Raw genomic sequence first — 13,370 nt, forward strand, 5'->3', positions numbered from 1 at the left:
CCTGAATTTCCTTCCCACTGAGTCACTTTTAGGTAACCTTGTACTTGAGCTAGCCTTGTGCTGGTCTGCAGTGGGAGGGAGGAGAGACGGGAGGACAGACCAGCTAGAGCAATGGTAAATTCCAGAAGTCATGGGGCCCCGTCTCATGCCTCTTTGTGCCCCTTGCTGCACACAGCACCTGCAGAGTCCCTGAATATATTTTGCTGCAAGATGAAGATGAAGAAGCGAATGAATGAGCAAGCAAGGAAGCAGAGGCCAGGAGCTATGAGAGCAAGGTCTGTGGGCAGGAGAACTGGGGGATGCCACGAGGAAAACTGCCCTGGCCACTCATCATCCCCTCTATTCCAGGGATCACCAGAAGCCCACCTGCCCACCCAGGGCTCTGACCTCACTGCAGGTCTCCTTCAAGCCCATCCACTCCAGACTGTACCAGGCTAGTGGGACAGGCCGGTGGCACCCGCCTCAGACCCTCTACACTGCCCCCATCCCTGGAGTAATGCCACGGAGGAGATGGCGTGGCCCGGGGCTGGGGCTTTGGCTGAAGACGGGGAGGGGCAGCTCCAGTCCATGCCCATCTGCGTGGGAAGGAGCCCCGGTGCCTCTGTGCCCCTCCTTCCCTCTTCCTGACGTCTCCTGGAAACAGTAGCCTCCACCTGAGACAAGGACACTCATCCCTTGGCTCTTCTGGTAGCAAACTTCAGGGGGCCCCAGGGAGCAAAGTGCCTCCAATCAGGATGACGAAGGGACAGACACACATAAGCCATAGAACCAGGAGCCCTTAGGACCCAGTATTTCTTATAGATTCTAATATTTGAGAAATAGGACTAAAGGAACTTGCTCAATTTCCTGGAGTATCTAGGCCTCATGAGAATCCCACTAGTAACCAGAACGCTGCTTTCTTCAGCAGAAGGCCAGGATCAGCCCGAAAACACTCTCCAGGCCAGGGTCCCTGAGAAGGGGCATGGGTGTTTCCTGGGAGGCCCGAGGTGGCAGCAGCTCCTTCCACCTCCTCATCTCTCCCTCTCTTTCTTCCCCACCTCCGCAAGCTTTGCAGGGGACTCCCAAAGACCAAGGAGGGAAATAAACGTGGATGGAGGGGCTACTGCGTGCAAGGCGCTTTACCCGGGTTATAGCACGTCATCCTCCCACAATGCCTGTGGGGTTAGTAACCTTATTCTCACTTTGCAGACAAGGACACTCAAGATTAGCGGGTCAGGGCCCGGGCAGAAACAGAAGGCTCCCTCAGATTAGGACACATCACAGGGTTTCATAAAAGGAATGTCTCAAAGGTGTGGCCAGGATGTGACCCGCACAAGGACAGAGCAGCATTCGTGGGCTGTAACCACCGTTGGGCCCAAAGGGTCAGGGATGGGAGCAGTTGCCAGACCTGGAACAGGAAAGCCCAGGTAGACAAGGCAGCTTTCAAGGAGCTGTGGTCTTTGGTGGAGGGACAGGAGCAGCCCTGGATGACTCCATAGGGCAGAAGCTGGAGGAGTAAGTGCTCTAGCTTCCCTGTCTCCCCTCACCCACCTCCTGCCGGGGCTCCCCAGTGAGTTAGAGCAAAGAACAGTGCACTGCACATGGGGATGGCAGGACAAACAGAACCCCCTGTACTGGGTCTGAGTTCACATGTGCAAGGACAACACAACTAGTGTGTGCACTATGGGTTCACATCCAGCCCTGACACACTGCAATGTAGGTCACCAAGCCACGCCCATCTTATAGAGGGACAGCCCACTGGGCAAGAGAGACCTGGAGCATGCCTGGCCACTGGCTCCCCCGGGGACCACAGACCTGTCTAACAGAGCCGTGCTCTCTGCTCTGCATGGCCTGTAGCTCTGAACTGGGTTCATAGCCCCCTCTCCTGCACCAGAGCCTGATGCTGCAACCTGTAAAGAGCGGTGACTCTTCCAGAGGCCCCAGCCAGCCCCTCCCAGGAAATCCATTCCCATCTTTGGGCAGCAGCCCAGCAGCCCTCAGCTGAGCCAAGCGAACCAGGGAGATCTGACGGATGAGAAGGTAGATGAGGAGGATAATTTCATTTTATGGGGGAGGAACACAGGAATTGGGAGGCCGGGCCTTGGGGCAGCGAGTGGCCCGGCTGCAGGACTCGGCAGCCGCCAGGAGCATGTGTAACTCATTACCCCCAGGTCCCATTTGCGGACACAGATGACGCCATGAGTGGAGGGGGCTGGGGCCGCGGGGGCGAGTGGGACTGCAGTATTTTTCTGACACTAACACCTCTCTCTGGCCCTCGGAAAGTGCTGTGGAGGAACCAGGCCCAGCCAGTCCCCACCCACTCCCAGCTCGGCCTCCTCCTCCACCTCCTGGCGCCAGACTGGAGAGGCCCCGGCTGCATATCAGGGAAACCAAGGCGGGAAAGAGGAAGGCGGGAGGGGAGGGAGAAGGGAGGCCAGACCACCGGTGTCTGGGGGTTCTGTTGAGAGGGTGGTGCGAGTGAGCATCCATCAGAGGCCGCCAGAGGCAGCTTGGCTCAGGAACCTTCCAGGTCCTATTTGGGCTTGGCCCTTCCAAGCAGTTCCAGTCCCTCAGGAGGACCCTCGGCTATTGCCCAGGATCCATGAGGTGAGGAGGACGGGGCCTTCCATCAACAGTGGGCCCCGAGGAGGACAGCAGTGACCAAGACTAAAGGGAGGAGGTAGATTCCAGAGGTGACCCCGCCCAGGCATGCAGAGAGGGGAGGCCCCAAAGGCATCAGAGAACAAGGGGTGCCTGGGGCACCTTGAAGGATGCAGGGACAGGATGAGCTGGAGGAGCTGGGCAAGGTGGCTGCTCAGGGAGGGGATAGAGGAACCAAGGCACCCAACAGTCCCTCCTCTTCCCATATCACCTAGCAAATGAAGAAAGGGAAGGGATAAAGGCAGGGAGGGTGAAGAGAGATGAGGGGCGAGAAGGAAAGAGTGAAAACAGTGGGTCCTGTGCAGAAGTGGAACGGCGCCTGCAGGAGCTGCTCTGCTTGGGGAGGGTCCCTTCCTCTGCGCTGAGGAAGCTCCCTGGGCATTGAGCCCCCGCCCAGCGCATTCCCCACGGGTGTCCCCTCACCTCCTCTCTTGCTTTTCCTGCCCTTGCCTCTGGTGGGTGGCTGCAGGGAGCTCCTTTCATCTCCGGGCTGACCACCTGCCCAAGCCCATAAAAGAGGGACTCCTCAGCACTTCTGCCTCCAGGCAGTGCCTCCTTGTCCAATGGGTGAGCTGTTTGTAACCTGGCATTTCTTGTCCCTGTTTCTCAGATGGATGGGCAGGAGGGCGTGCGTGGGCGAACCAGGTGAAGGCTAGCGCCTGGACAGGGGCGCTCACGCTTGCTGGCTGGGTGAGTGTCTGTTGGGGGTGCCAGCGGCCACATCGTGAACAGAGCTTTTCCAGGCTTAAGGCAGATTCTGCACTTGGATTCCCACGTGCCTCCTTGTCTATTTCCCCACTGGTTCCGAATCCAGAGGTGAGGGAGTCACTCCGTGGCACCATCAGCCCTACCCCGTGAAATCCCCATCCTGGGAAGGAGCCTGCATCCCAGGTAAGGAGACTCAGAGTCTGGTTCCAGCTCCACCACTGATGACTTGAGTGGACTTACCATGTCATTTACCAACAATCACAAAGACTTCCTGGACACCTGCCACCTACAAGGTCCCAAAAGAATTCCAAGAGGAGCAAAACATAGTCCTGACCTCACAGGTCTCAGTGAAGATGAGACCTGCACTCCACAGCACATGGGCCATGTGAGCAGGACAGCTCATCACATCCCAGCAGGAACACCGGGGAGCCTGTGGGAGAGTGGACCTGGGGCCCATTAGGTCCCACTGCCAGGGAAGGCTGCATCTTACCTTCATGTCGGGCTGTACTTTTGCAATTTTGCCTCCGCTGATCCCACTATCCCCACGGCCAGCCTCCAACAAGAAGTGCCGTCTCTCCTCCCCTCCTCCCACCTCTCACCCTCCATTGAAGGAGGAAGTTCTGTAAGGGTCTTGGAGCTTGTCCTGGGCCTCACACTTCACTGTCTTCATTTACTCAATAAGGGCTCAAGGGCAGCCCTGACTGGGTTCAGGGGTGCTGGCTCTCCCTTCCTTTCTCATCTCTTCCCACCTTCCCCCTCCTCCCTGCCTGGCCCCAACCCTCCCTCTTCCTCTCCCGTTTCACTCTGCAGAGAGGAGAATCAAAGATGCAGCAAAACCCTTTAGAAACAGATCAAATATGGCTTGAATTTCCCCAAGTCAAGCTCATCATTTTCCTCTCTGAAATGAAGGAAAGAGGGGAAAAAATCAAATTGGAAGCCCGCAAGCTTTGAAATCCCTGGCTTCATCTCAACACTCTACTCTGCCTGGGTTCCTCATGTTCCAGCCCCCAATCTGGCAGCCAGGAATGAAGACGGACCCAGAGAACTCGGCAATCAGGTGTAGATGGTGAATGCTTTGCCACATTTAGACTTCAAGAACCCCTCTGTTCATCCATCCATCCATTCATTCATTCATCCATTTATTCATTCATCTATCCATCCATTAATCCATCCATTCATCCATCCATGCATCCATCCATTCATCCCTTCATCCATCCATCCATTCATCAATCCATTTATTCATTCATTCATCTATCCATTCATTCATTCATCCATCCATTCATCTATCCCTTCATTCGTTCATCCATTCATCCACCCATCCATCCATCCATTCATTCATCCATTTATTCATTCATTCATCCGTTCATCCATCCATCCATCCATCCATCCATCTATCCATCCATCCCTTCATTCACTCATCCATCCATCCATCCCTTCATTCATTCATTCATCCATCCATTCACCCATCCATCCATTCATGTATCCCTCCCTTCATCCATCCATCCATTCATCCATTTATTCATTCATTCATCTATCCATTCATTCATTCATTCATTCATCCATTCATCCATCAATTCATCCATCCCTTCATTCATCCATCCATCCATTCATCCATTCATCCATTTATTCATCCATCCATCCATTTATCCATCCATCCATCCATCCCTTCATTCATCCATCCATTCACTCATCCATCCATCCCTTCATTCATCCATCCATTCATTCATCCATTCATCCATTCATTCATCCATTCATCCATTCTTCCATTCATTCAAAAAATCCCTAGTGAGCACCTACTGCGTAGTGGGTTTGGGAGACATCAATAAACAAAATAGAGATGCCTGCTGTGGTCCAGCCTATATTCTTGCCATGGGGAACAGATAATGAATGATACATGTAAATAAGGAGACTACTGAGTCAAGAGGAAGTCAGACCATGGAAGAAAGGAAAAAAGAGTCAGGGAAAGGGGGATGGAAACTCAGGCCTTCGAGAAGGTGAGAGCTGAGCAAAGTCCTGGGGGAGGAGAGCATGGACCAAGCGGGACAGGGCAGTGATGCACGCTGGGGGACGCCAGGGGAGCACCCTTTTAAGGGGAGAAGCCCCAGGTGAGTGAACCAGAGGTTCCCTGCCAAGGTTGGGGCAGCGAAGAGGGGAGAGGCACGGGACCTCCTGGGCACATTGTCAGCACCCAAGTTTTCACTCCTGCTGAAGTGGGAGCCACAGCCATGCTTTGCCCAGCATAGCATCATATTCTGACTTGGGGTTGAAAAGGGCCACATCCCTAATGCAATGGCCAGGTCCGATTTTACACACAGAATTTTAGAAGCAGATAGGACCTCAGAGATACCCCCCTGCATCCTCATTTGGCAGACGAGTACACCGAGGCCCACAGAGGGTCACATGCCCAGGAGGCGCGAGTCAGCCTGGACTCCACACCTCTCAACCTCTGCTGCCTGCCCTGTACCTGGGCCCTAGCATCAGGGAACCCTGGGACAGGACATGGCTAGCATGGCTCTCAAAGTGCCCTCTGACAGAGCTCCCCACACCAGAGGGGCCCAGAAGGCGTAGTGGCTAGGGTTGCTGTTAATTTTCAGTCCTTCTGGTCCAAATGAACTTTTCTTTAAAAAAAATCTGGGGTTCAGAAAAAGGGAGAGTAAGATGAGGTACTGGGAAGAGGGTATGGTGGTCCCAGGGATATCTGACCCCTCCCACCCCTGAGGGCCCCCAGGCTGGCCCTGATGGTCCTCTCCAATCACCCAGTCTGTACCCAGTCTTTCTTGCCAAATCAAGCCCCTTTGCTGATGTGCCAGTGAGTACGGATGCCACCTTCCCCTTTGCTGATGGACTGATGGGAGCTCTGCATGGGGCCAGCACCCCAGGCCTTCTCTGCCCAAGTGGCATGAGCCTTACAGAAACCCTGACTCAACTTGGTGTCACACAACTAGGAATACCTTTCCCACCTCTTCTCTTAGACAATCTTATTCAGTCTTCCAGCCCTTTTCCAGAAGGCCCTCTGCCCGCCTGACTTCATTATTCACACACATTTTAGCCTACTTTATATTTTAGGCAGTTGTTCCCATGCCAGCCCCTTCTACTGGGATCATAAGCCCTTTGAGGGAAGAGACTGTTTTAATTTCTCTTTGGAGCATTCCTGGCTGCTCACCCTGGCCTGACACATCATGGATCCTCAGAGTATGTTTGTTGATTGGAATCTGGAAGAAGAGCCACCATGGTGGACAATCCTAGGGTGCGGTGAACAAGGGCATTGGTCAGAAGCCCAGATCTCCTCGTCTTCTCTGCCTGCAGAGACCCTCCCCGCTCCCTGCCTCTCTGAGCCACCATAGTTCTTTCCCTACGCTCAGTGCCTGGTGGGAGGAATACAGGGTTGGAGGAAGAGAGGAGTGGAGTCATTACTCTTCAGTAATTTCAAGAGGCAGTTGGCAGAGTGGAGCAAAACGAGAGAGGGAAAAGGCCTGTCTCTCCTTGGCCAGAAGTCTTTTTAAGGCTCTTCAGTAAGCTTCATTTTATTTCTCTTTGATGTGGGGGCAACGTTCTCCTCTCTGACATGTGCTGCGTGCAGCAAGAATTTATCAGTCATCTACTGGGTGCACAGGAGCCGGACTGATGGAAAAGCGCTCTGGGCTTCTCCAAAGGAAGCTGCATCACTCGGATCTCCAGGGTTTTAGCAAATAAGCAGCCCCTGAGATGCAGGGCCTTCTGAGTCACTGGCGTGGGGAGCCCTTTCTGTGGCAAGACCAGGGCCTTGCACCCACTGGCAGAATGAGCACCTTGGAGAGCGGTTTGCCCCTCACGAGTGCTTCAGGAAGTGGGTAGGAGGCCCCTCTCCTCACCTGAGAGGGTCTGCACTGACTGCCTCAGAGGCCCTTGCCTGACCCCAGTCTCACTCTCTCAGGAATAGAAGCATGGCCCTTGGAGTCAGGAGGCTCCGTGCTGGACCACCCTATGACTGATGGGCCGTGTAATCTGTCCATCTGTAAAATGAGTACTCATCTTACTGACAGGTTTGTTGAAGTGAATGAATGAGAAAACCCATGGAAAAGACCTTTTAAAGCATAAAGTTCAATATATGCACTATTACATGAGGAGGTCACAAACACTCAAAGGCAATGCCAAGGTTGGGTGGGGGCAGGGCTCCCTCCCCACCCCCGGGCCAGATCTTGTGCCCCAAGTCTGAGCCAGCTGCACTCACCATCCTCACACAAGTTCAGCTTGGACAGGCTCCTGCCATCAAAGGAATCCTCACAGATGGAGCTGGTGTCACAGTCGCTGACGGTGTGCAGGTACATGGCTTTGTTCTCCATCATGTCCTGCAACAGCTGCAGAGAAGGCAAGAGGGGAGGAGAGGGAAGACGAAGGCAGGGAGAGAGACAGAATCAACTGTAAGTGGAAACAGAAGCAAATGGACAGAACAAGGCACCCACCCCTGACCCTAAGCCTGAACACGGGAACCTCTGCTCATCACCAGGACCCAGGTGCCATCCTCCAGGTCCTTGGGACCATGATGCCCCCACCCCCAGTTTCCTCAGGACTTCAGAAGACCAAGGCCTTTGGGCCTTTCTGATGGTAGGAGGTGTCCGTTCCTTTCAACAACTCTCAGGGAGGCTGGAATCCTGAGCTGGGGCCACTGTGGGTCACACTGGGTGGGGCCAGGAGGAGGGAACCCTGCCGACTCAAAATGTGACCTGCGAGCAGGTTCTGAGCCCTCAAAACCCGGGGCATGCCAGACAGACATGAGCTTCTGTTTTGTGTTGGAAATGAAGGAAGGAAAGGAAGACACGAAGGGGCATTCAGAGCGGGTACCGAGACCACTTGCAAACAAAGCTGAGCAGACCAGGACTGCTCCCAAATCCAATGGGGCTGGCATGTTGGAAGGAGCTTGGCTCAGTAGGACCACAGCAGGGATTCATCTACTGTGGTGGGGCCCGAGGAGCAGGGAGCCTCTGCGGGGACCCACAGGCGCTAAGCATCTGGGCAGCTTTAGGCCAAGGGAGGGCTTCTGTCTGCATGGCCCCAGAGGCTGACTCACTGGGTCTCTGGGTCTACACCATGACGTTCCAGGGGCATATACATTGACTTAGGAGAATCCTATGCTCTTTGAAAGGAAACAGCCTGTTGATGCAACAATGTGTACAACCCGATCCCATTTTGTAAGAGATGCGCACATAAGGTGCGTGTGGAGGTAAGACGCTATGATGGCTCCGGGTGAGAAATGTATTACAGGACTCTGGCTGGAAGGGATTGTGGGGATTTAATATTTCTTTTTGCTTTCAGATTTTCTGGGTTTTCTGTGACGCATTTGCATTCCTTGTGTAATAAGAAGAATCTGTTTTTTAAGCCAAATTACAAAGTATTTACATCAATTACTTGATATTGTTTTTGTCACATAAATGCTCAGTGACTTCACAAATTATTCTCTACTTTCATCAAGGTTCCAGGCATGAGTTTATCTTGACCTTTGCCTCTGATGCTCTTTAACTATCTGGACATTTAAGCAAAAAAACAGCTTTTTTTTTTTTTGTTTAAATAATAAATCCTTTGGAAGATAAAAGCCCCATGAGGATGGGTCCCAGGCCCAGTATGGAGCAAACTCAACCCTTCGACCCAGAGGAGACTGGGAGGAGAGGATGCAGGGCTGGCAGGTGGCAGTGCGGGGACAATGCCTGTTGATTGAGAGATCAGTCAATCAGTTTCTCTTCAGAGGGAGGGTGGGCAAGGAGGTGTGGCAACTTTCATAAATAGACATAATCACGGAAGGAGGCTGGCTGGGTCGCCATGTAGCAGAGCAAAACATGAATTCCATATTTTGTTTCTTCCTTTTTTTTTCCGTTTTTTTTTTCTTTTTCTTTCTTTCTTTCTTTTTTTCTTTTGAGACAGGGTCTCACTCTGTTGCCCAGGCTGGATGGCAGTGGTGCAATCTTGGCTCACTGCAACCTCCACCTCCCAGGCTCAAGTGCTCCTCCCAACTCAGCCTCCTGAGTAGCTGGGATTACAGACACATGCCACCATGTCCAGCTAATTTTTTGCAGAGATGGGGTTTCACCATGTTGGCCAAGCTGGTCTGGAACTCCTGGACTCAAGCAATCCACTGGCCTCAGCCTCCCAAAGTGCTGAGATTACAGATGTGAGCCACTGCACCCAGCTGAACCCTTTATTTTCATGACTTGAACTTGGCCGCCAGAGAGCTCTGACATTTGGGCTAAGAAGAGACCAGAACTGACCAGTCACTGTATACATGTCCTTCCAATGACCCAGGAGGGCTGGAGGCCTCTGATCTTAGCCCTTCTCTACATCCCCCACAATGGGCACACACATGCATGTGCACACACACAGCTATGGGGCTCCCAGTATCTGCAGGCCTCTCCTCCAGCCTATGGGAGGGATGGAACAGGGGTTGGTCCGAAGTTCTGCCAGGATCTCTCCTCCCTGCCCCAGACTCCACCCACTCTGGCTTCCCTGTGCTGCAGTGGTGTCCAGTTCATTGGGCTCCCAATTCCGGCCCTCCACCCAATGTCTCCACCCAGGGAGGGCCTCTAGGTGAGGCCCCGGGCAGCTCCAGTACTGCTAAACTGCAAGGCACTCTCCCTCATTTCATGAGCACTCTGTGCGGCACCCCTCCCTCTGGCGTCGCTCCTTGAGGGGCTGTGAAGCAGGAGGCTAAAGTCTCTTTTGCCTACAATAACCCTCCCTCTGCCAAAGGCAATAGCCTCTACTGCCCAGAGGCCACACAGAGCCAGACAGGGCGCTGCCCCTGGGGAGTGGAGGTGTGAGGCCCCACTGTCATTTCCACCTTCCTCCTTTTCTGGTTAGCTCCTGGGACGGGGCTGGAATGCACAACTTGTTAGCCAGAATGTGTTTGAAGGGTGGCCTGTCTCCTTCCTCCTCCCCACCCCTCAGCTGGTCCAGCAGGAGCCCCGGGGAGCTGCTGGGGAGAGGGGCCGGGGCCAATCGGGGCCAGATGTGAGTGCACAGGCTTGGAAAAGCTCAGACAACTCTACTCATGTTTGTTACTTGGAAATGAAACCTACGCATGTTCTGTCTGCCCAGGTTTTCTTGGGGGCTGTTTTTCTTTCTTGGGGGAGGGAGCAGACATTGGGACCCTCAGATCGCGGATCTTATTGTCTTTGGACCAAGTCTGTGCTCTAGAAGATGAAACTGACGGCAACTGCTCCTCCCAGGAGCACTGTGATGGGGGCAGGCTGATGGCATTTGCATTCCGTCACTCCCATTTTAAAGATAAGCCACCCCAAACCAAAGAGGCAAAAGAAGGAATGGATATCAGAGCGGGAAGAGGCCCTGGGCACAGTTTTCCCACACAGGGCACTGGCTCAGCTGTAGGGTTGCTTTGTCTGGGGATTGTATGTCAGGCTTTTTTGGTGACCCCTTTCTGGGCCCCAGATCAGGCAGAGAAGAGAATCCCACCTCACACTGCCAAACAGTGTACTCCAGTAGATGGGGATCCTGGGACTGAGGCGGGGCTCTGAGAGCTTGAAGCACATGAGCAAGATGTGGAAGCCACAGTGACCCGTGGATGAAGCCCAAGGAGCCTGGACCTCAACTGGCAACTCAAAGAGGGAGGTCTTGCTCTAACAGGGAGGGGACACCCTCTCCACTAACCTCTTGGCTGTCATGATTTACTTCCAGACAATTTCACCCAAGGCACTTAGAAGGGCAGGTTCAGGGCCAGGGATCTGCTTCTAGATTCTGCATTTTAGAGCTGGAAAAGACCTCATCCATCTGTGCCCTGCGGCCCTGTGCCCTGGGGCCATCTGTGCCCTGCAGGCCTGGCTCTCTGCAGGAACGCGGGGAGCACAGAAGCCAAGGGCTCCTATCCTAGCTCCTCTGTTTATTGGTTTCTTGGGGAACTTGGCTGAATCACCTGACCTTATTCAGCCTCAGGTGCATCACCTATAAAATGGGAAGGTTGGTATGTGCTGGTCTCCCAGGGTCACTGTGAGCCTCCCATGAGATAATGCAGGTGGCATGATTTTATGAACAAGGTCACTCAGGGGAGCTGGTGGCAGAGTCTGATGAGAACAAGCACCCCCCAGCATCTTCTGACCCTGTCTGGCAGCCAGGTAGGGGGGTGTCCAGGTTCCCAAGGCCTCCCTCCTACCTAGCCAGTCCCAGAAACAAAGATGTTTGAAGTTCCCTTTGAAAAAGGCAATTGCAAATGCACTCCAGGGCTGATATCTGGACCCTGGCTCTTCAATCCTTCTCTGGACCTCAGAAGGACTCCGTTAATTTCTCCTCTGGGTAGCGCGAGCCTCACTTGCTGCTCCCAAGTCAGTTTCCCTGGGTACCAGCATCGAACTCTGCAGGCTTTACGGCTTTTCTTTGGATTACCTCACTTTAAACTCATCAAAACCAAGGAAAAAAATCACATGAGTGTGGCCCTTCTCCAGAGAGAGAATTGCTAAGTAGGTTTTAAATGTTTTCCTCCCCTAACTGTACTTAGTTAAGCTAAATCATAACCCAAAGCTGGACAGAGACAGATGTTTTAGAAATAACTTCTCCCCACATATATCCAACCACTGGCACATACACACGCACAGACATGCACACACACACATGCGCGCACACACACGCACACACACGAAGCCACGGAGAGGAGCTGTCACCTGAGCCATCTGCACCCTGAGTAGGCTCTGGGACTGTGACGTGAGTCAGGTGGAGTTGTCACCAAGGCAATAGCTTCCCTCTGGCACCCCAAATGCAGGCTCACACTCTCTCCGGCCCAGGCAGTTGGATGAGGGCCCAGCGGATATCTGCGGGCCCAGCTAGCAGGAACCTTCCCACCTGGAGAAGGCACCTTCAGGGTCTACGTCTGAAGTTTCCCAAACTCCATCCAGCTCATTCCAGTCTCCTCCAGCTGCCTTTGAGACAGCATGCCCAGATGATAGGACAAAATTAGTGCCAAGACTCACCTGAGTGCCTCTGGCTGAGGCTGTAGAGCCTTGTCCCCTCAGATCCTGGCATTCGCCATGGTGGCCGGAGAGCTGGCTGCCACCACGCTGAGACCCAGGCCGCCCCTCGGACCGCGTCCCCACAGCCAGTCAAATCCAGATGGAGTCATAGAAAGAGGCTGCAGGGGCGCCCAGGGACGAGTCTCAGAGCAGGACCACAGGGGCCACTTCTGCAGGAGGACCAGGTTAAGATGCAACCTGTGGCAGAGTGGGGGTCTGGGCCTGGGGGACCCCGAATGGGGGTGTGCGCCTGGGACTCCCTGTCCTTGGTGCCTGGCCCTGGGTAGCGACCAGGAGATGTCCTGAGGAGGCACCGGCAGCTCCTCTAGGTACTGCCTGAGATGCGAACTGCAGCTGCTCTCGCCGCCAGTCTGTATAAAACAAAGTTCTTGGAGCAGTTGCGGAGGCTTCTGCAGTGGGGTCTGGAATACGGCCCCCCTCCTGCGGCCAATCGTGGCATTACAGCCCCATGTTGGAACGTCCGCCGGGCCCAGAGCAGCGCGGTCAGCCTTGGCCTTGGGACTCCACCACCCCGGCCTAAAGGCCCTGCTCAAAATACTTTTTGGAAGGCTTCTGGGGGAGTGGCAGCTAGACCTGGCTTATGAACCACGCAAGAAAACCAGTCTTGTAAACTTATTTATAGGACAGAATTGGCATGGCTCAATTCATTCACCAAACTTGGCACAGAGTTACTTTATGTATTTTCCTGGAGTCACGTTCGTCCCCAAAGGACACGGATTGGCCACACTGGGGGTAGTCAGGAAAATGCCCCAGGGGGTTCCACGGAACTCAGCAGCAAACAGCGTTTCTGGCTCGTTAACGCTGCACAGGGGCTGCGGGATGCAGGATGTAGACTAGCTGGCTGTCCATAGCAACTAGGTCTGGGAGGGGGACCCAGGCACGAATAACCCTGAACCGGAGCATAATTGCTTACGTTTGAAAAAGGAGATCTAGGCCGGGTGCAGTGACTCACACCTGTGATCCCAGCACTTTGGGAAGCTGAGGTGGGAGGATCGCTTGAGCCCACCTGCAAGTTCA

The 13,370-nt window shown here is 53.8% G+C and overlaps 1 protein-coding gene across 1 annotated transcript in view; it reads right to left on the reverse strand.

The window, feature by feature from the left end:
- The window catches only part of SCARA5 (scavenger receptor class A member 5), a 122,748-nt gene extending 110,034 nt beyond the window's left edge, over window positions 1-12,714 (reverse strand). Inside the window, exons 1-2 of the mRNA XM_005562933.5 lie at window positions 12,294-12,714; window positions 7,559-7,685 (exon numbers count right to left, since the gene is read on the reverse strand). Coding sequence (XP_005562990.1) covers window positions 7,559-7,673 — 115 coding nt within the window. The 5' untranslated portion in view covers window positions 7,674-7,685; window positions 12,294-12,714. The remainder of the gene's footprint in view (window positions 1-7,558; window positions 7,686-12,293) is intronic.
- Between the last annotated feature and the right edge of the window lie 656 nt (window positions 12,715-13,370).

Source organism: Macaca fascicularis, chromosome 8 (assembly GCF_037993035.2).
Source record: "Macaca fascicularis isolate 582-1 chromosome 8, T2T-MFA8v1.1".
NCBI lineage: Eukaryota > Metazoa > Chordata > Mammalia > Primates > Cercopithecidae > Macaca > Macaca fascicularis.